Below are 23,290 nucleotides of genomic sequence, written 5' to 3'. Positions count from 1 at the left end.
AGCGAAGAGGCAGACGCTGAGACCCAGGGCAAAGCTGCTCCCACGGCAGAGCCCGTGCGACACAGGCGCAGCCCGCCTCAGACGTGAGCCCCGCCTGACGGAGACGCAGGAGCCGACAGCTCCTGGGGTGGGGGTGGGGGTGGGGGGCGCGGCGCCGAGACCACCAGCCGCTTTCCTCGGAGGCACCGCTGTGAAGTCCAGCCAGGAAAACCCACGTTTTAGTGCCGCCCCGAAACAAGTTTTATTTTAGAACGTCCTAAGAGCAAAAGAGATACCCTCAAACAGGTACTGCTGACCTGTTAAAATTCACTGCTACAGAAAGTGTATTTCTAAAATGAAATGTGCTTCCAACCACAAGAGAATCAGTCTCTGGATTTCCTCACTGGCCCACGAGACCCAGAAAACGGAACAAAACCCACCACACGACCGGTTCAGAGCGGACTCCGGGCAGCGAGGACCGTGTTTGCCAGCGTGAAGGAGGCGGACACGGTGAGCCCACGACTCACCAGCCATCTGCCTGGAGGCTGCGTCCACGCTACGGGCAAAGGCTGACCCAGGCGCAGCAGATGGGAGGCGAGGCGGCCCAGGAGGCTGGAAGAGGAGGGCCTGGGTGTCTCGGACAGTCACGGCCATCCCTCTCTGTGATCTAAAGCCAGAGCCAGCAAGAGAGTCGACAGACTCCTCAGCCCTCCTTTACAGAGTCTGACTTTTCAAACCACTGTTATCCACACTCTCACTGAACCCAGTCCTATTTAACAATATAAAAGCTTATCATTTTATTCAGATTATATAATCTGCATGCTGCATTCATTGAGAGAAAACTTTTCAAGTAAACATGTACTAAGGGGTAGACAGGCTTTAAACCTTCTCACCGCTGGCTTCCACAACACGCCCAAGGAGCCCTTTATCCATCAGTCACTGCACACGGCTCTCCTCCAGCTCCTTCCGTCACGGTCCTGGCCCACGGCGGGCCTCTGGATTCACGGTTCACAGGCTGGCTCTGGGCGTCTTCACAGGGGACGCTGGCACACAGCAGGCACTGCAGCGTGACTGGTGCGCCAGGAGCAATCCGAGCACCTGTGCACCCGATGCCCATCGTGAGAAAGCTTGGGCTGCGCTTCCTGGTCCCAACTCAGTGTGCACCCCCCGCCCCCCCAAGCTGAGCCCCCTGGGCCCCTGCCACCTGTGGGCTGTAAGAACTGACTCCTCGGAGCAGGGGGGCACCCAGCACAGCCGCGACACACGCTACAGATGAACACGCCTGAGCGCTGAGTACGCAGCACTGGGCCCACGCGCCTCCCGCCTTCTCAACAGCATCACCGGGTCTCCCTCCCCCTGGCTGGTACCACCCTGGGAGGCAGGTGGCTGGAGGGGAGAGAAGGACACTTGTCCTGACTGTCAGCTAGAGATGCGTGGGACATCTCGTCCGGCACCCCAACCCTGCTCTATCTGCCCCGCTTCCAGTCTTTCTCCTCTCACTTGACCCCCATCAGCCTCCCCACTTCTCTGCCTTCTAGTTTGGATAACTAGCTGTGTTAGCTGTAGTCAAGTCATACACTCACTGCCTGTGTCCAACTCTAAGGCCACAACAGTGCACCTCCAACCTTTCATGAAAGTACCTCTCCTACAAAACGAGAAACTTTAAAACGTCAACTTAAATAAAAATGCCTCAGGTGAATAATCTGGTTTTTCTGTAAGCTGGGTCTCTCTTGTGTCTCTGACATCCCCCTCTTGGGAATCAATCAGGTACCACCACATGCTCCAGGATGCAGGCACGACCACCTGCATCCCCGCTTCCTGAGATGCGCTGGAGCCATACTAAGCCCGGGCCAAGGGGTTCCGAAACTTCGTACTGAGGAGCCACGTGCATACAGCATCTGTACGCAATTAACTCATTATCTTTAAAGAGTAAAAGAACGCCAAAGGATGGAGGGTGCAAAAAAGCGGCTGTACTGTATGAAGCACACACAGAATTCCTCGAAATGACGAAACAGCTCACGAATGCCAGAGATACATGAAGGCAGGTAGATGGAAAACAGTGAATTAGATAAAAATGTACCGAGTACCAGAATTAAGAATCATTCTGAAAACCAACAGCAAAAACGACACAAGCTGTGACTCCTTCAGTTGATATTATTTTGTTTCTGGAGGGAATCAATCTAGGAATATTAAGTATGAAAAAGCAATGAGGAGTTTAAAAAGATAAATACTGTCTTGCGAGAAAAAGTGGCAATTAATGAAGACCATGCGATTTTAAATAAATGTTAGCCAATTAAATTTCCTAAAACCTACATAGGATCTGCCTGATTAAACCAAAGATTCTGAACTGCGAGGTTCACACTCGTGTGACACTTGATGTGAGAAGTGCAACATCCCTCCGCCCACAGATTCTCAAACTGATTCACGGCAGCATCAGGGCGCAGCTTCAAAACCATGCTCCTGGGGCCATTCCCCACCACCTGGGGTTTCTGGGGTCCCTGGCGGGTAAGCAGTCCCCTTGCATGACTCTGACGCCCACTGCCTGACCAGCACAAGTTCCGTCTTAACAGGACTCTCCGGGTCCCCAGAGGGAACGGCCTCGATCAGAGGATGGAGACCAGTCAGCAGGAATGGTTCCTCCCCATCAGAGGAGGGTCGTTAATGTCCAGATGACTGGAACAGACAAACAGGGAAATCAAGAGAGACCGACCATGTGACACAGACCAAGCAGTGAAGGACACGGACCGGAAGACTGCAGGGAGATGGGACCTGCCGAAGTGTCAACCGGGGTCAGAGATGCAGAGAGCAGTCCACACGAGCGAGTGCGCTCCTCTCTGTCAGCCACGGCAACCAGTGAACCAGAGGCGGGGTCGGGGAACCAGTGGGGAGCCTGGCAGTCCAGAGGAATGGCGACTTCACCGTGGCCCGATCAGAACTGCCCTCCCACGCTCACAGCTCAGTAGCCAAACGGTTATGTTTACAATTCTGAAACCGTTTGCAGTTCATGCCACGGAGGAGCGCAAACACCTGCTGTCAGATGGCTTCCCGTTCAGTGACGATCCTTTTCCCCTATCCTTCCCAGAAAGCAAGAGGGGGAAACGCCAGTCACCAATGGAGAGTGTCTCAAGAAGTCACGACGGGGAGGCGGAGGGGACGACAGACATCGTGGGCCTGTTGGCACTCGGGGTACCGGGCGTCTCACTGAATTGGTTTTACAAGATGAAAACCGAGGTCCGACGTTCAGCTGCCCTCCTGAGGTCACGGAGTCCCCATCCAGAAGGTCAGAGGGTGCCTGCAACTCCCCACTGGACCTGCCTGTCCAATGGAAAACCTCGGGGCTGTCTGTCACCTGGAACTCCTGCTGCCAGGCCAGGCATGGGGAAGGGGCAGTCTAAGCACTCAGAGAAACAGCTTCAGCTTAGCTTTGACACAAACACACACACACACTTCTGTCTTAAATAAAATATTAGCAAACATAATTTGGAACATAATTTTTACTATGGCAAAATCACACGGCATTTACCATTTTAATCACTTTTGAGCACACAGTTCGGTGTGTGGGTGTACTGAGTGCACCCACAACGATGGACAACCACCACCGCCCATCTTAGAACCCTCCGCTCCCCAAGGCGAGCCTGTGAGCCGCAGAACGCTCACCCCTCATTCTCCAGGCAACCGTCCCCCTCCTTCCCGCGTCCACGAACATCACGGCTCTAGTCGCCTCACGTAGGCACAGTCGTTCCATATTTGTTCTTCTGTGTCTGACATGTTTCATTTAGCGTAATATCTTCGAGGTGCATCCCTGCTGTAGCCTGTGTAAGAACATCATTCTTTTCTAAGGATGAAGAATACTCCATTCCAAAAAAAAAAAACACATTTTGTTTATTCAAGGATTCCCTGGTGGCTCAGAGAGTAGAGTCTGCCTGTAATGCTGGAGACCTGAGTTTGATCCCTGGGTTGGAAAAATCCCCTGGAGAAGAAAATGGCAACCCACTCCAGTATTCTTGCCTGGAAAATCCCATGGATGGAGAAGTCTGGCAGACTACAGTCCAGAGGGTTGCAAAGAGTTGGACGACTGAGCGACTTCACTTTCATTCCCCAGTGGCTATCTGGGTTGCTTCCACGTTTTGCCTGTTGTGAATAACGCTGTATGGACATTCGTATTCACGAGTGGACAAATACCTGACCCTACGTCCAATTCTCTGGATGTTAACCTAGAAGTAGAATTAGTAATTCCATGGTTATATACAAATCTGTATCTGTTGACAGAAAAATAGACCATATGGTAATTCTATGTTTAATCTTATGAAGTTGTATTTAGTATTTTCCTAAATTAGCTAGACTGAGTTTAATTAGCAATTATAACCAAACTCTTGGAGAAGATCCAAGTCATGGACTGGACTGTGATGACTTCCACTTTCTCGCTAAGTTTCTCTGGTTTTCCTGGGATAGGGAAGCGGAGGAGACAAACGCTAGAAAGGTTACTACAATCAAACACAAACTGTACAAGCATCTGTAGCCGGTTTAGAGTTCTTGATCTAGAGACAAAATCCTTATTAAACACAGTATTTGTTTCCCTATGGCCAGGGCTCCCTTTCTCCCAGCCAGCCTTGCAGTCTGCAGGTACACAGGAGGCCGCCTGCCTCTCCGAGGGTGGGATCTATTTGCCATGAAGTGATGGGACCGGATGCCATGATCTTCGTTTTCTGAATGTTGAGCTTTAAGCCAACTTTTTCACTCTCCACTTTCACTTTCATCAAGGGGCTTTTGAGTTCCTCCTCACTTTCTGCCATAAGGGTGGTGTCATCTGCATATCTGAGGTTATTGATATTTCTCCTGGCAATCTTGATTCCAGCTTGTGCTTCTTCCAGCCCAGCGTTTCTTATGATGTACTCTGCATAGAAGTTAAACAAGCAGGGTGACAATATACAGCCTTGACGTACTCCTTTTCCTATTTGGAACCAGTCTGTTGTTCCATGTCCAGTTCTAACTGTTGCTTCCTGACCTGCATACAAATTTCTCAAGAGGCAGATCAGGTGGTCTGGTATTCCCATCTCTTTCAGAATTTTCCACAGTTTATTGTGATCTACACAGTCAAAGGCTTTGGCATAGTCAATAAAGCAGAAATAGATGTTTTTCTGGAACTCTCTTGCTTTTTCGATGATCCAGAGAATGTTGGCAATTTGATCTCTAGTTCCTCTACCTTTTCTAAAACCAGCTTGAACATCTGGAAGTTCACGGTTCACGTATTGCTGAATGTCACCAAAAACTCTGCAAACATCTACCATCAGTTCAGGTCACAACCAGAGACACAGAGAGTCTGTGCTGTGTTCAGAGGTTTCCTGGCACAAAGGTCAGTCCTCTGCAGCCTGTCTTGTGCAGAAGAGCCTACTGCCGGCTCCAATCTTCCCTGGGGGTTCAGCTGAGCTGCCCAGAGGGCACTCATCCCTCAGGGGACTTGGGTTCCTGGATCCAGAGAAGCAGGGAGCCCTCAGTGATCAGAGGGAAGTCTGAGCGTCACTTTTACTCAGCTCAGCAGAAAAGGCAGTCACACGTCCCAAAGCTGTTGGCAGCAGTGTCTCAGACTGAGGGCTGGAGACCCTCACTGGGGAAGTGCGCTCTCTGAAGCGGCTGATGGGAAACTTTCACACAGGGAGTCAAATCTTAATTACAGATGCAAACTCAAGCTATTTAGTTTCGTTTTACTTATGAAAAAGTAAAATAAAAAGGAAAAACTACCACCAATATAAATTCTATCATTCTAAATACACGTATCAGGATAAGTTCCTAAAGTGAATCCAGTAAGACTGGTGATGGTTTAATGCAATGCCCTTTAGTTTCTCACTAACAGCTTCCAGTTTAAGTCATACGCTGGAGAGAAAAAAGCTTAGCAAAAATCTTTATGCTGTGTCACTTTAAAGTTTCAAAAAAGGAACAGAAAATTATCAGACCCACACTCTTTAGTCCTGAAATAAAGGATTCTGAAGAAAAACAACTACAAGAAGAATAACAACTACCCACACGCTGTGAGTCTTCAGCAGTGGAAGCTTACTATTCATCTTACCTACAAAAATTTTATTTCTTGCAAAAACAACCCTACCTTATTTCACACAGGACTGAATTCGCTCAACGCTTTTCTTTATAAAACTTGCCTTGACTTTTAGAACCAGCTTTTGCAACTACTGCTTCAGTAAGAGAAGTAAGGAATTGATTATAATCTGATTTCCCTGTTTAATAGTGCCTGCCCAATAATTTTAAATCCTACATATTAAAGGAAGACATACTTGTGGTCAGATATATGTAGAGTACAACCCAGGCTGCACTCCAGATACCATCAGCTCAGTCTACATTTACTGCATTCAGTACATTCCTGGCTAAAACGCTCCAGTGCTGATTTCCTAGTGGTGGTGCAGGGGCGCCTCACAGAGGCCGAGACGCCAACACCCCTTCTTGGATCACACGCTATCACCCAGAGTGAGGCTCACGAGGTCAAGTTGTTTGTGATATTCACACGGAGGCCTACTTCAGCCTTCCACCTGCAAAGCCAACAGCTAGGGACCAGGGGTGACCTCTGTCATCGGGACTTCCCGTGCCGTCCGCACGTCCCGTCGCAGCCTGGGTCTTGCGAACCACGCGTCAGAGGACAGCAGAGCAGCACTCCTCCCTTGTGTAAAGCGACGCTGCTCAGTCGCGTCTGACTCTTGGTGACCCCACGGACTATACAGTCCACGGAATTCCCCAGGCCAGAATACTGGGGAGGGTGGGGCCTTTCCCTTCTCGGGGGATCTTCCCAACCCAGGGATCGAACCCAGGTCTCCGACGTTGCAGGCGGATTCACTGGTAAAGAATCTGCCTGCAATGTGGGAGACCTGGGTTCTTCATGTGAAATGACTTTCTCCCAACCCTCACCTCATCTCTGAATTAGCAACAGCTTAAATCAGAAGAGCACCTGCACCAACTTCAACTGTGTTCTGAAACTCTACCACGACTCGAGGTTCGCAGCTCAGTGTGTGTCTAGACCTCGATGGGCAGGAGAGATCAGTAAAGCCACAAAGGCAAAGCTGCTGAATGCACAACTCGCCCTCAACAAGGTGAAGCTGGGTGACAGCACCGCGGGAAGCTGAGGTCCTGCACCTGGTCAGCAAGAGCAGAACACAGACTTCGCTCTGGGCTTCCTGGAGGCCAGGGCAAGGCTGGAAACCCCAGTGAAAGATGATTCTAAATGAGAAATGCACTGCTTAAGTCGATGACCTGGTACTTCTAAGACCCAAGAGAAGTCCCTCCCTGAAGGTCTTTGAAAGATCAAGAAACAAACACACACACACGCAGGGCTCCCCAAACCAGAAGGAACAAGAGACAGCAAAGGCTAAGAGACAGCACACGGCGGAAGGAAAGTGAGAGTCGCGCAGGCGTGTCTGACTCTTTGAGACCCCAAGGACCACATGGTCCACAGAATTCTCCAGGCCAGAACACGGGGGTGGGTGGCCTTTCCCTTCTCCGGGGGATCTTCCCAACCCAGGGATCGAACCCAGGTCTGCCACACTGCAGGCAGCTGAGCCACCAGGAAAGCCCAAGAATACTGGAGTGGGTAGCCGATCCCTTCTCCGGGGGATCCTCCTGACCCAGGAGTCCAACTGGGTCTCCTGCACTGCAGGCGGATTCTTTGCCAGCTGAGCTCTCAGGGAAGCCAAGTCCATGGGGTCACAGAAAGCCAGACATGACCGAGCACACAACAGAGCGGACCGCACGCTCAGTGGCTCCCCGAGTGTACCAAGGAGGTGGCTCTCCCCGCGCTCCCCCACACACACGAGGGTTTTCCTCCTTGAACAGACTCCAACACGGAGCCTCAGACGCAGAGCTGATCCAGGCAGAGGGGAGGAGTGGGGATGTGCCAGCCCCTCGTTGGCCCCCAGACCCGCCCGGCATGGACATGGGGCTGGACCTCCACCGCAGAGACACTGAGTGTCCCTGAACTTAGGACGCTCCATGAGAAAATGAGAAGGTATGGTTTTATTTTAAAAGCAAACAGGCGGTGAGGACTTGATGCCTGTCCTCAGAGCTCAGCCGCTGGGCTAGGGTGACCACCCGGAGGAAGGGGAGGGTCACACAGGCCGCAGGGTGGGCCTGGCGCCAGAGACGGCCGCCCCGGGCTCATCACTGGCCCTTCCAGACAGGCTCTGATTGCACTTTCAGGGAGTTTTCAGACGAGAACTGGGTAAAAATTCAACCCACAGGGAACTTTCAGGAAGCATTCCCTGTGACGCTCACTCAGGATTCAGCTTCTTTTTAGTCAAGATTTCTCTCATGAGGACCTAAAGGAAATTTACTCATAGGAACACAGAATATCTTTAACGTTCAAAACATCTGGTGTGAAGAATCACCTCCCGGAAGAAGGGTAAAGTACGTTGTCTGTACTGAAGACACAGTCACCCACCCAGTGACCCCGCTCCAGGGATTTAACCAAGAACACCGAAAACACAGCCACGCAAGAGCACGCACACACGTGTTCACAGCAGCGTTACGCGCAGCAGCTAAACAAGGGAGTGACCCAGACGTCCACCAACAATGTGCAATATTCACACTATAGAGTATTATCCAGCCGAAAAAGGGATGAGGCGTCCACTTACCACTGTAACACGGATGAACTCTGAAAACACGCCAAACAAAGAACACAGAAAATCCACCCAGGCGATTTCATTTACGTGAACTGTCTAGAACAGGCAAACCCGCAGAGCGGAGAGCGAGTTACTAGTCGCCAGGGGCTGGGAGGAGCGTGGACAGGGGCAGGATTCCAACAGGCTAATCTCCTTCTGAAGTGAAGACAATGTTGAGGATCGGAACAGCGGCTAGGCTGCATAACAGGAGGATGTGTTTAATAAAATCTGAAGTACAGCACTTTCAGAGCACGCATTTTACGGTATGTGATCTCTATCTCATTTTTCCAAACAAAAAAATTACCTATTCAAATAACAGAACCTCAATAGATAGTTGTTGATATAACATATATGTTTACATTCAAATTACATAAGTTACCGTAAGATTAAAAACAGTGAAATCTGAACAGTCAGATTACTATTCCAAGAGGGGAACATTACAGGTCAATGCCAATAATAAGTTAGGATCTTACATCTATAATATTATTTAGTAAAGCAAACGCAACCGTGTATAAACAGCATAAAGTATCATAGCCAAGCTGAGTTAATTTTAATTCTAGGAACTCAAGGCTGACTTGGTGTTTAGGGGGAGGGGATGAGGAAGGAGCAGAACCCAGAGTAACTGACTCGTTTAAAGGAACAAATGGGAAAGAAAAATCTCAACAGATGTAGGCAATGCAATATTAACTCGTGATAAAACACTGCTGGAAATAGAGTGAACCTTTTAACTAACTACGGACCCAATTCTGAACTCCACTGTATCCACGCCCTTTGCCGTCCCTGGGTCTCCCGCTGTGGACTGGTGGACTCTTGCAGCCTCGAAGCTGGAACAGAGACCCGAGGGACTGTGGACAGGAGCTTGCCCCTCTGTGTCCTGGATACCGCCACGAGAATGAGACCAGATCAGCCGGAGGAGAAGAGGCCCAAGCTGCTGCCCCTGGCGGTTCTGGCTGAGGCCGTTCAAGCCCCAACAAGGATTTTCAGTTTCACTCTCATCTGAAGTGGCTGCAGGCTGGGCTCCCGAGTCAGACCGCCTTGAGCCCTTCCTGGCTCCCCCGCTCACTGGCAGCCGCCCCACACGGCGACCGTGGGATCCGGCGACCGACACACGTGAAGCACCTACCCAGGCCCTGACGTGCATCCCGCACACACTGGAAACACGCTACTCTTACTGCACACACAGCAGTGCAGTGCTTCTTTCAACCCGCATCTGGACCTAACTGCTGTATTTCTCATCTCCTCAGCTATGTTTCAGTACCAAACATGTCCATCTTCTATAAGCCTAGAATGAGGAAAGAGTAACTTTCAAGACTGTGGCTGTAGTTTTTAAACTGAGGTAACACCGGTTTATAACATTCTAAGTTTCATGTGCACAATGTTATCACCCGCCTTCTGTGCACCCTGCAGCGTGCTCGCCAGCAGAGCCCGTCGTGTCCGTCTGTCCCATGCCGCTGCCCGTCTGCCCATCTTGCCCTCCTCCACCTCCCTTCCTGTCTGGTAACCAGCACCCTGTTCTATGTTGTCCGTTCATTTACACACACACACACACACACACACAAATATTACATACGAATGACATCATATAATACTTGTCTCTCTTCATCTGTTTCATTTAGCACACTACCTTCTAAGTTCATGTTGTCTCAAATGGCAAGATTAGATTTCAATGGCTTAGTATTCCTTTGTGTGAGTGTGAGCGTCTGTGTTTATGCCTCACACCTTCTTTATCCATTCATCTGCTGATGGGCACTCAGGTTGCTTCCATGCCTCGGCTACTGTAAATGCTGCAACGAACACAGCGGTGCATGTCTCTGACTTAGCACCTTCACATTCTTCGGGTAAATACCCAGAAGTAGCACAGACGGATCACAGCTCTGTTTTTATTTCTGAGAAACCTCCACACTGTTCTCTACAGCAGCTGCACCGGTCACATTCCCACCGGAAGTGCAGGAGGGTTCCCTTTTCGCCAACCCTCACCAACACGTGTTACCTCTCACCTCTTTGGTAACAGCCTTTCTAATGGGCACGAGGTACTACCCCATTGTGGTTCTGATTTGCATTTCCCTAGTAATTAGTGACGCTGAACATCGCTTCATGTATCACTATTTTTATCCTTCGATTACACCTTTAAAAATCAGGGTCGAATTCAGCACTAATATGTTCCTATTTAAAAATAAGTCAGATCTAAGAGAAGAGGTCCCGGGAAACGTTCAGCACTTCCCTGTCTTGTGGCTCTTGGACAGGCAGCTGAACGCAGACCTGGAGGGAGCCCCGTTGAGATCACAGACGCCCACCCAGCCGCCCCGAGGTTCTCAGATCGCATGTAACGGCCTCATGATGACGGCTAAGTGACGTGCCCGACATAACTCTACAGCAAACAACCTTAATGATAAAACCATGAATTAGAACAAAGAACAGCAAACAGAACATGAAAACAAGAACTTAAATGATGCCATTTATAACAACATCCAAAAGTATTAAAAGAGAATCCAAAGGAATCAGCTAATGAAAGACATATAACGTCTCTACTCACAAGACTAAAAGACACTTGTACTGACTGTAAATATACCAATCTCCCCTAAATGACCAGTGACCGCAACCTCAGCTCAGACCCCAGGAGGGCTCTGTTGTCCTGGGGAGTGGAAACCTAAACCTGACCCTACCCTGGACGTGGACATGGACAGGGCCAAGAGTGACCAGGGCCCTCCTGAACAAGGACACGGGGGAGGACTTCCTCTACCAGACGCCAAGACCTCAAGACACTGCAGTTAAGACAACGTGGGACCGGATGAAGGACGCGAGAACAGACTAGAAGCCTGGAGACGGACCTGCAGAGACAGCCCCGGGTGTAACCAGAGGTGCTTATGCAGCAAGGGTGACGGTGTACAGAGCCTGACAGCTACACGTCCTCCAAGGCAGAGAGCCCTAAACACGAAAGCTTCTAGAAGACAGCGTAAGACAGCGGGTCTGGAGATGAGGAAAGGATTTAACAGCACAGAAAGCAACAGAAGAAACGGATAAACTGGAGTACATAACATTAAGAACTCCTGTTCATCAAAACACCATCAGAGAACTTAAGAACTCGTCCGCAGACTGGAAAAGGCCCACATCATAGCCCCCCCAGAGGCCTGTCTCAGGCACTGTGCACAGAGCACACACAGGGCTTCTCAGATCACTAGAAGCCACTGGAATGTCACGCCAGGTCCTGTTCACGTGGAGATGTGAGGAAGGTCGACATGCTTTCAGGACCATCAGGGGTGAGGGCCCTGCTTCTAGGATACCAGACTGTGCTCCCTGAGGGGAAGGGGCTGGTGAGGGCGAGGAGGAAAGAGCCTGGCGGCCAGCGGATGGGCGACCAGGGGCCTGCCCACAGCACCCTCAGGCCAGACCCAGGCACGAGCCCAGCTACCCGTCTCATCTCCGCTGCCGGCGGCCCCCTCACAGCAGAGCCAAGTGTGGCATCGGAGCCCGTCTGGCCCCAAAGCCCACAACACCTCCCACCTGGCTCTTCACAGCAGAAGAGTGCTGACCCCCTAGGCTAGACTGCCCTCTCTGGTCCAGAGTATTCACCAAGCGAGACCCAGGAGAGAGGGAATCCCCTGGAAGGCCTGAAGGGGATCACCGTTCAGTATGAGGACTATTTCCGAGCCGAGAATTATTCAACCAGACTTTGCGTCCTCGGTGAAAAGCAAGAAGTATGGCAATGTCATAGAATCACCGAAGTGAACTACTTAAGACGAGAATCACAGCCTGTGTTTAGAAACAATTCACTTAAAAAAGCGATTCTGGGGCTGCTTGAAAGAAGCCACGTTTGCTCCAAACAGACACCTGTAAGTGACCTCTCTCCTTGATCCGAGCGGAGCAGACACAGGCAGCTGCTGACGGGGCTGAGGGGTGAAGCGCCCCCAGCTCGACGGGAAATTGCGCGCGCGCGCATCCTGACATCACGCTGTCTGCACCCCGCACACACCTCTCTGAGGGCAGGTGTAACATTCCTGTGAAGAGTGAGGCCCAGCCGCCTCCACAGCCCCTCACCAGGGAAGTCGCTCCTCCTGGCCACCTCCACCGCTATTTCTCCCGCTTTGAAAACAAACGAACAAACAATAGCCTAGGCTCCCCTCTGAGCTGTCTTAATTGTATTGGAAACTTCAAAATGAATATGATGATTAAAAACAAATGAAAGCAATGGTAGTTTTAGGAGAAAAAAAATTCATCTTGAAACCATATAATTTTGACTTTGATCACACAATATCAGGGTCAATACTGGGGCTGCTTATTTTCCCCAAACTCAAGAGAAGGCAAAAATAAAACAAACAACCCTGGCTCACAGGACCGCCTTACAGAGGACATCCCCAGAATCACACGTGGTTTTGCTGCTTCTCAACCACCCCCAGCAAGAGTCTGACGTTTCCGGGGAGTAGAGTAACTTCTACGCTCTCAAATGATGAGAACTCACTCATACTCCTTGAGACACCTACACATCTGCTCAAAAGCTTCTTCTTGTATCTCAGCTTTTTACTCCTAACTTCAGAGTCCTCGCCGCCTGGCTGTCCCCTCCAACAATCTTATGATCCTCTGTACCTTTCCATAACACACGCTGAAAGAGGCAGGCTTCCTTTCTGTACTTGGGGAAGCAAGACAAATCAAGCCAGTAACTGCTTCCCTCTTGATATTAACAGCCATGTCATCTTTAAAGACACAAAACCACTTTCTCAAAATTGAAACCGAGAGTCTATTCAACGCTTAGAAGAGGCACTCTCACACTGATTATTAATGAGGACTTTAAAGCCCACTATGACTGGATCCTTCGATCAAAGTTCTAAAATCAACAACTTTTGCTAAAAACAGGTGCAGCCGCTATGGAAATACATTTTGGAGGCTCTTCAAAAATTTAAAATGTACAATTACCATATGACCCAGCAATTCCCATTTCTAGGTATTTATCTGAAGAGAATAAAAATGCTAACTCAGAAAGATACACACTCCCTTTTGTTCACAGCAGCGTTACTTACAATAGCCAAGATAGGGAACAACCTAAGAGCCCGTGGATGAACGTATAGAGCTGTGCGGTGTCTACATACACACACCTGCTGTGTAACACCTCAGAATTCACCACTTGCAGACACGGCAGAACTGTGGCCACGAAGGAGCTGAGGACACAAAGGCCACCTGTAAGTTACACGCAGACGTTCACCTGTGTGCAGGGCTGGCACCCCCAACACCCCCGCGGTGGTCATCAAGGGTCAACCGTAAGTAAGTACCAACCACCGTGAGACACCAATGTGTCTATGTCACTGCTGGACTTGAAAAGCTGGGTCCAATTTTTATGTGAGCTAACAATATTTTAAAAACCAGGTAACTTCAGGCTGAGCAGCAGCCACCCAGCATTGGTCACCTGATTTCAAACCCCACCCCCAACGCTGGCTCTCCCCTGGCTGTATGCCAAGCCCCGTTATATATCCACATTATATACAGAAACGGTTATACCATTTCTATCTCATGGTTTCTAAAACTCCAAGACCTGTACTAAAAGGGAATACTTGGCAGTTACAGCAACTTCTCATTCGTAAAACTGAGCAGCACAGTTAACCTGTCCTCCTCCGTGGTGACGGCGATTAGGCTTAATGCCAAGAGCCTGGAGACAGGGAACAAGAGGAGCCTTGCTCCCGCCGCACCGCCCCTCTCACAAGCCCGCGGGGTCCCCTGGAGGCCGAGGTCAGGGGGCGTCCGGCCGTCCTACACTCTCCCACCTCTCGTGGTACCACTGTCTGTGCGAGCACCGCGCTGACATCTCAGTCCTGCCGCCCCGTCTGACACATGACAGGTGGACTCACTCACGGGATGAGATGCAAAACCCATGGAACAATCACAATTGTGAGCATGCCTCCTGACATACACCACGTCTCGTTAACTACTTGACTTGAGGGTTGAATTAGAACCAGAGACTGTTCCTGTTAAGGCTCTGATCCCTGTAGACTCCCAGAAATTGCCATGACGACAGCTATCAGGAGAATCAGTCCCGTGGGCTGGAGAGAGAAGGCTGCTGTCGAAAGTGGACCCCCACTCGAGCTGCCAGCCCTGGGGAAGAGAGGGGCTTCCAGACAGAGGACGCGTTTCAGGCTCCATGGCCTTCACCCCTGACCCAGACGGAGCCAAGTGTTTAATTTTCAAAAGCAAACTTAAAGGCTCCTGACCGCACCCCCCTCAGGATGAAGCAGGTGATGGGAGAAAAGGCACCGGGACTCTCATCAGCCGCCGTAAACCCCTGAAGGCAGACGCCAGACAGGCCCACACACACTACCCGCTGGCGTGGGAGCCCCCGTCCTGTGTGGGGCCAGGAGGATGTGCACACACTCGGGCTCAGACACGAGATAAGCGTGGTCCCCGGTAAGGCTGACGTGGATATAAAGTCTTCACATTTTGAAAAAGTTAAACTAGCCACCCTCTGCCCCCACCCCCTCCCAATAGGCAAGGGATATATTAAGAAAATCAACAGAAAAATGAAAGCAAACAGGCAATTGTAACAAATAATGATACCATTTTCTACCTTCTCATCAGGCAGGTAGATTTATGAAGAGTTAACAGGTGAATGGGCACCTGGTCTTCAGGTTGGTTTAGAGATGAATTTGCACCCATCGCTCAAAACCTTAGGTCCGCTGTAGCCCTTGCATCCACCCTTGCTCACAGCAGCAAGTGTACAGCCTCAAACGACTCAGGAGAGCCGCATGTCTACACGTGCGTCCACGTGGGTATAAACACACACGCGGGGGGCGGGGAGCGAGGAAGTGAGGCAAAGCACAGAAAACGGTGAGCACGCGGATCAAGGGCAGAGTGCTTTCCCAGCACTGTCTCCCAGCAGCCCCGTAAGGCGGAAATCATATTTAAAAAAAAAAATCAAGCTTACAGCTTAAAAAGAAGTGAGACAGAGATATGAATCTTAACATAGAAAGTTCTCCAAGATGTGACGTCAAGTGAGAAAGACAAACCCAAGCACGTTTATGGGGCAGGACTCCACGCTGAAGAGTACCAGCAGACAGAAAAACATCTGGACTGACACACGTCACATCATGAACGTTCCCTCTGGGGAAGGAATCGGGATTCTGAGGGGAGCGGTTGATGGTACACTGTCCCGTTCCGCTCAGGGTACTTGTCCCATTCACAGTATTTATGGATAACTTGTGGATTTATTTATTTATGGATTAAGACAGGGATATCAATAAAATATATTCACTTACAGGGAAAAAAACTATATAATGTGGTTCTCCCCTAAAGGATGCTCCGAGACACAGGCCCCACCACCGCCCGTGCGCGAGCCTGAGGCCAGGCTCGCACCTAAAGGCAGAGCCCGGGACGCTGAGCAGGGCCGCCGGGGCCCAAGCACAGCGCCCCCTGCCAAGAGGCGCACCGCCACCGCCACCGCTGGACTGCAGGCGTCACCAGAGACGTTCACGCCGTCAATAACCACGACCACAATAAGGATGGAGAGCTGTTCACCTGAGTGTGAAAACACATCCAAGATGTATCATAAAGTTAAAAAAGAAACCTACGTGGCAGAACCGTAAGACAAGCAGGAGCCCACTGATGCATTTAAAAGATGCGCATGTCTGTATAGTTTCTGGAAGGAAAAGACTGTTAGCAGCAGTTCTCAGAGGAGGAGGTGATGGGATGGGGGAGGCGGGACTTTTACCTTTTTTTTTCCCTTTGAGATGTTTTAAGGTATTACAGAAAAACCGGACAGAATTTTTTTTGCCAACCCAATACTTTATGTCTTCCTGTTCTTTAAAAATTTTAACTGTTAAAATACTTAATAAAAAGATATTATGAACACCTGAAGACAATTTTAATCAAGACTGAATAGGAACTAAATCTATAAGAACCTAAAATAAAGTAGCGGACAGTTAGATGAACTTAGTATTAGCGGACAATTATTTCCCATCCTGCTCCACAAAACCACGAAGTTACAGGAAAGCAGCACAGGATGGCACTGGAGCCCCCTGGAGGCACCCTGGCCCCCGAGAGTCCAGTTCGGGAGGTGGGACGGGGCCTGGGCACGTGCCCGGGTGCTGCTGCTGCTGCTCTGGGGACCACGACCCCAAGAACTGCAGGCACGGGAGCAGACACCACAGAGAGTGGGAAGAGAGAGAGAAACCACACGGTCACAGGGACCCCGAAGTGGGCTCACTGGTCAATGCTGCCCCGAGTCCCAGGTATCCCTGAGTGTCCCTAGAGACCACAGGAGAGTGAGGGGGGGCGTCCCCCAGGAGCAGAGCACAGAGTGCAGAGGTCCGGCGGGGGCTCCTCCCGCAGGGACCCGGGCTTGTCCAGGCGGCTGGGAGCGTCCAGGACGCGGGGGCCCGTCAGACAGGAGATGCCAACCGACATCTGCTGCTTTCAAAGGGAAATCCCTCGTGTCGCACCCTTGGGCGCACGTTTAACTGACTGTCTGCTGCTGTGTGGCTTCAAACGCCCTCTTGTCCTGCGGGCACTCCCTGCGGTGGCCCCGCTGGGCCCCTCTGCACCCCAGTCTCCGGGCCTCTTAACCTCCCTGGGATTCAGCCCCCACTTTCAGTGCTTCCCACGCTTACGCAGTAAGCAGCCCCAGGCTGCCTCTGACAAAGGAGCTCTGGGCTTCCCTGACGGGCACAGGGGCCAGGGCCCATCACCTGTCTCACGTACTCAGCGCAGGACTTTACGTGCACCTCTCTGGAAGCAGCACGCTTCCTCCCGGGTCCTTGCTTTGAATGAAAATGCTCACGAGATGGAAAACGTGGTCCGTTGAGGTGTCTCCTCAGTCACTTTCCTCCTGAACCTGTTGTTAGTAGCCGACTCTTTGCGACTCCGTGAACTGTAGCCCACCAGGCTCCTCTGTTCATGGGACTCTCCAGGGAAGAATACCGGAGTGGGTTGCCATGCCTTCCTTTAGGAGATATTCCCGACCCAGGGACTGAATGAACTCTCATCTCCTGCATGGGCAGGCATGTTCTTTACCAATGAGTTTGGACTTAAAATCCAGCTGCCAACCCTACACAGTAACACTGATAAAGTTTAGATGTCATTAGAAAAAAAGGTTTGCTAATAACATTTTCTCAAAGTCATACTTGTGGAATGGTGATCAACAACATATTTGAATTCACAAAAAACAAAGTAATGATAATATAGTTTTTAAAAGCAATTGCTTTTGTAGGATTCACCAGGCAATTAAAAGAGCATAAAAACAGAATCATTAACTTATTAATAAAATAGACTAGAAAGACAGCTGCACTGCCTAAATTTAAAACTTTTTCTATTTCTGAATAAAGCAATATATTCATCTTTTAAACCTCTGTTTCATACTTAAAATCATCAAAAACTAAACACATATGGTTAGTCTGTAAGAGTCACTGTGTGTGTGTTAAAATTCTCCAGAAACATTTACTCTTTTGGGTAACAGACATTTAAATATCTGTTGTGCTTGGTAGCAAAAATATCCCCCCACACGATTAATGTTTTGAATAGGAGATGGTTCGTTTCCCAATGACTCCACGAGCAGCGCTTCAATTAGTTTTAGAAAAACAAATCAGTGTTCTGGTGCAGCTCTAAAATTAACCCTGTGTTAAGAATGTGCGAACGCGGACCAACTCCTCAGAAGGGCCTCAGCCCAGCTTGTTGTGAAAGAGACACGCCAAGGGCGAGCACGGGCTTTTCTGGAAGGTTCTGTGCTCTGGCCCATGGACCTGTCTCTGCAACTGCACCCGCTCCCGTGAGCATGACCCGGGGACGGGGCCACAAAGGATGACGCCAGCTCTCCTGCAGTGAGCGCTGTCCTGCCCGACTCACACCCGCCACACGCAGGCTTGGCTCTGGCCAAGGGGCGCGGGGCACTGAGCCCCATGAGAGAAGATCCCTCCTGGAGCCCAAGTCTAGCGCCTTCTACGCATCAGGGTGACGGGAGGCGAGGCGCCCCGACCCCGACAAGCAGCCCCGACACCCCTGCAAGCCGGGCCCACCGCGGACCTGCAGACACTCCCAGGGTGCTGCTGGCCTCCCCACCATCTGCACGGAGGGGAGGGTCTCAATTTGTGGTGGATTTGAGGGGGCAAGAGAGGAGGACGCTCCAGGGGCCCTGGGGAGTAAGTCACTCTCACCCCAACCCACCCACCCCCACAGAACAAGATGAAAGGCCTGTGAGATTTTACGCTTACATGCCCCTTGTGGTTTTAACCACAGCCACCCTTACAGATACTGAAGAAAATTTCTGAACTGGTCACAGTACTAAAAAAAGAAGTTACCAACTTTTAATTCAAATAGAAGCCACAGCACACCCTGCACAGAACTTAAGGCTTCTACTAAGGGCAGCCAACCCTGCAGAGCTGTGCCAAGAGCAGCACGTTGAAACAGAAGGGTCAAGACAGCTTTTAGTTTGGGACGATCAACCACAGAATCTGAGTCCGCCCACCGGGACCGTGGCTGCCTAGACCAAGGCCGAATGAGTGAATGAGTGTGAGTGTGTGTGTGTACACACCTTCTTCAGTTCAAAGGCGATGTCTCTGTCACGAGGATTCTGTATATGTGTCTTCCTAGAGCAGTGGCGTGTGAACCTAGAGCGGGATGTGTGTGTGTGTGTGTGTGTGTGTGTGTGTGTGTGTGTGTGCCTCTAGCCCGCAGACTGCACGGGCTCTGTCACAGAGATTCTGTGTGTGCACGCACGTGTGTGTCTATATAACCTAGAGTGAGTGTGTGTGTGTGTGTGTGTGTACCTCTAGCCCGCAGGCTACGTGGGCTCTGTCACAGTGACTCCAGGTCTTAGAGTGCGTGTGTTGTGTGTGTGTAACCCAGGGCGGGTGTGAGTGTGTACCCCCTTCAGCCCGCAGGCTACGTGGGCTCTGTCACAGTGACTCAAGTCTGTCTCTGCAGCGGGAAGGCAGACACAGACCATCAGCGTGAACAAACAAGGCTGCGTTCCAATAAAACTTTATGAAACAGAAATCAGAGCTTCTTACATTTCATGGCTCATGAAGTATTATTCCTCTTGATTTTCTCAAACATCGGAAGATGTGAAAACCGTTCTCAGGTGACAGGCCACGTTGCACAGGCCACACAGGGTCTGCCGCAGGCCCAGGCCCCATCTGCAGCAGCAGAGCCGGGCTCAGAGCAGGGCCCGGCATCTGCCACGCAGGAGGATGCATCCGTCTGTCCATCTGGCGGGGGCAGCCAGCAATGGTGCAGAGAACAAGACAGGAGGAACTGAGAAACAGCACAGATTCCCACTCTGCTTGAATCCCACAAGCTCTGCGACTTGACCTCCCCATGAAATGGAGCCTTCTATCGGCCACCACCAGGTCTCGCCTACCCCCGAACCGCTACAGCCCTTCCTGAGACCGAGTTAAAGGCCCGTGGCTCACACAAGCTCCCGGAGGCCGAGGGCAGGGAGGGGCAGAGCACCCAGGCAAAGTACGCGTCAGACAAACAAGCCTGTCCCCCTCCCTGGGATCCAGGCCTCAAGACCAAGCTGGGGGAACCCACCACGGCAAGACAGCCGAGTGGGGTCTCAGAGGAGCAGAGCCCCCCACGCCATTACTGTGCCCCGTTCCGCATTAGTCCACTGAGCGTGGCCCGAGGAACACGCACACAGTCCAGGGGCGCCCCCAGTCCTGCCCACGGATGGGGTGGGGGAGCAGTGGGTCCCAGACCAGAGGGGACCGGAGTCCGCGAGGTGAGGGAGGGCCGGGGCAGCTCCCGGCAGAGAAGAGCAGGTGCCCCGGAGGCAGCAGGCAGGCAGGGGAGGTCCAGCAGACTCGGAGGCACCTGCTGACCGAGGCGACGGTGGAGCAACCCATCTGGCGACTGGGGATGCCTGTCCCGTTCAAGAACGGATGGGAAGTGGATAGGGGCTCTCAGAGGGCAGAAGCAAGGGGACCGGTAAGAAAGCCGTGGCAGGTGAGAAGGCACCAGGACCCACCGTGAGGCAAGGCTTACATCAGAGAAGATGCAGCAGAATCCTAGAGGTGGTGGCTCACCAGGCTTGGGGAAAGCGCTGGGAGGGAAGCCGTCTATGCTGATGCCCAGATGTGTGACCCAGCGGTCGGGCAGCCCACAGGATGACCACCTGAGCTGCACAGTCCAGGGGCAAGAACGGCGTAAAAACAACAGAAAACAGCATCCGTGCTGAACGGACCCCTTCTCTGAAATAAAGATCCCAACAGCTGTTTCAGAGAGACCCCCCTTTCAGAGAGACCCCCCCGAAGTCCCAAAGGCTCTATTTGTGGTCGATACCCTCACTGAAAGGCATTTCTGGTTATTTAGATGAGCTGGGACAGTAAGAACCGTGACTTCTCATCAATACTGCTCACTTTGAAATTTCAGATGGATTCCTAACATGAGACCCAGTGTGTTAAGATGCATAAAAGCAGAAACTAAAGAAACACCAGCCACGACCTACCTAGAGGAGGGCGTTGTTTAAACCAACCGCAGGCGGTGGGCTAGCCCGCGGGCAGCCGATGGGACAGAGCCAGTGCTGACTTCAGAGGCCGACGCCCCAGGCTTCCGGTAAAGAGAGGACGGGCCAGTGAACTCTCTCCAGGGTTCCCACAGACACACCTGCTCTGTCGGAGCAGGGCCCGTGGAAGCCCCCGGGATCAGGCCGGCCAGCTTGCCTTCCGGGGCAGAACCACGGAAGTGAGGGGACCCCCACGCCCCTCTGAGATCGTCACTCACCTTTCCCGTTTACGGCCAGCCCTGTGGCCATGGCCGCCGTCACGGGGCCGGATGCCTGCGGCACCAGCGGGTGTATCCGGGGCCGGCTCCCCATCCGCGCCCGCTCCGCCCCCGGGCCCAGCAGGGCCCCGACCGGCTTCTCGGCTGCCGCCTCCGGGGCTGCCGTGTCCTCCGGCCCCTGCTCCACGGGGTCCGGCTTCTCGGGGCTCTCATCCTGAAAGCCGTCCACCGCGGTCCTGCTCTTGATGGGGCTCTTGGGCACGAGGATCTTGATGCCCGACCGGGCCAGGTCCATGTTCTTGCGGGCAGCCAGGCCCGGCGCGGGGCTCTTCCGGAACTTCTGGCTGGCGGCAAACAGTGGGCTGCTCTTGGCCTCGTGCTCCTTGCCCACCACTAGGGCTTTGGGGGCGGCCTTGGAGAAGCTGCTGTTGGTGGATCTGGAGATCTGCTTCCGGGCATTGTTCGGGGAGGTCCGGTTGGTTCTGGTGAAGGTGCCCTCCTTCTGCTTCTCGGTGTGGCGCCGGTTGAAGTCGTGGATGTACTCCTCGCAGTTCACCAGGTGCTGCTCTGGCTCCCAGGTGTCGTCCTCGCTGTCGTAGCCTTTCCACCGAACCAAATATTCCGTCTTCCCTTTCTTGTTTTTCCTTTTGTCAACGATCCTTTCAACCTGTTTAGAGAGGAAAAGAGAAAAGCATGAACACATTACCTGAAAAATAAACTGTGAGGGTAACTAATAATAATGGAACATCAGTTCAGTTCAGTCACTCAGTCGTGTCCAACTCTTTGCAACCCCATGGACTGCAGCACACCAGGCCTCCCTGTCCATCACCAACTCCTGGAGTTCACTCAAACTCATGTCCATTGGGTCAGTGATGTCACCCAACCATCTCATCCTCTGTCGTCCCCTTCTCCTCCTGCCCTCAATCCCTCCCAGCATCAGAGTCTTTTCCAATGAGTCAACTCTTCTCATGAGGTGGCCAAAGTACTGGAGTTTCAGCTTCAGCATCAGTCCTTCCAATGAACACCCAGGACTGATCTCCTTTAGGATGGACTGGTTGGATCTCCTTGCAGTCCAAGGGACTCTCAAGAGTCTTCCCCAACACCACAGTTCAAAAGCATCAATTCTTTGGCACTTAGCTTTCTTTATAGTCCAACTCTCACATCCATACATGACCACTGGAAAAACCACAGCCTTGACTAGACTTTTGTTGGCAAAGTAAGGTCTCTGCTTTTTAATATGCTGTCTAGGTTGGCTATAACTTTTCTTCCAAGGAGAAAACGGAACATCAAAAACAAAAAAAACTGTTAACAGGTGATGTAAATGGTTGTCCCCTCTGGAGCCAACCTGTCTAGAAACACAACACTCAAGGTTTTAATGGTTTTCCTGAGATGAAGTCAAAGTCTAAGATTTTAGGCCCAGAATAGATGAACGTGAGTCACATTGGTTATTTTTCTGGTGTGATTCAAAGAGGGCCCTCTTTCTACTTTTTCTAACGAACCCTGAAGGCCTGAGCCAGTTTCATGGTCACACTGGGCAGTGCTGGGCACCGCCCGCCCTCTGCCTGGGCATCGTGGCACCAACAGCAGGCGCTCCAGAAACAGCAGAGCTGCGGTCTGTGCCAGGCGGTCCACACCAGCCCACCGAGCAAACGGGGTCTGTACTCCAAGTATTGCTCAGAAGCACTCGGGTAGAATCAAAAGGTCAACAGAGGACCGAACGCTTTCTTGGTAATCAGGTTATTTACTTTTCAAACTGGGTTTTAACTAGTTTTACGCCAACATCTTTAAAGGAAGATGCTGTTAATCTCTGAATTTCACGAGCAACACATCCCACAACAATCCATGCACCCTTGCCATGAAACATATTGCTATTACCATTACTGTGACAAATTCCACCACCTTAATTAATGTCCTACATGTTAGTAGGAGACTGCCTATGATTCATGTGAACAAAATACATTTAA

The 23,290-nt window shown here is 51.3% G+C and overlaps 1 protein-coding gene across 1 annotated transcript in view; it reads right to left on the bottom strand.

Annotated features, from left to right (window-relative positions):
* Positions 1–23,290, bottom strand: part of CDYL (chromodomain Y like) — a 96,939-nt gene that overhangs the window by 12,831 nt on the left and 60,818 nt on the right. Inside the window, exon 2 of the mRNA XM_070360749.1 lies at positions 21,327–21,993. Coding sequence (XP_070216850.1) covers positions 21,327–21,993 — 667 coding nt within the window. The remainder of the gene's footprint in view (positions 1–21,326; positions 21,994–23,290) is intronic.

The sequence above is a fragment of the Bos mutus genome, chromosome 23 (genome assembly GCF_027580195.1).
Source record: "Bos mutus isolate GX-2022 chromosome 23, NWIPB_WYAK_1.1, whole genome shotgun sequence".
Taxonomy (NCBI): domain Eukaryota; kingdom Metazoa; phylum Chordata; class Mammalia; order Artiodactyla; family Bovidae; genus Bos; species Bos mutus.
The sequence above is the reverse complement of the archived record's forward strand: the minus strand, read 5'-3'. Positions and strand labels throughout refer to the sequence as shown.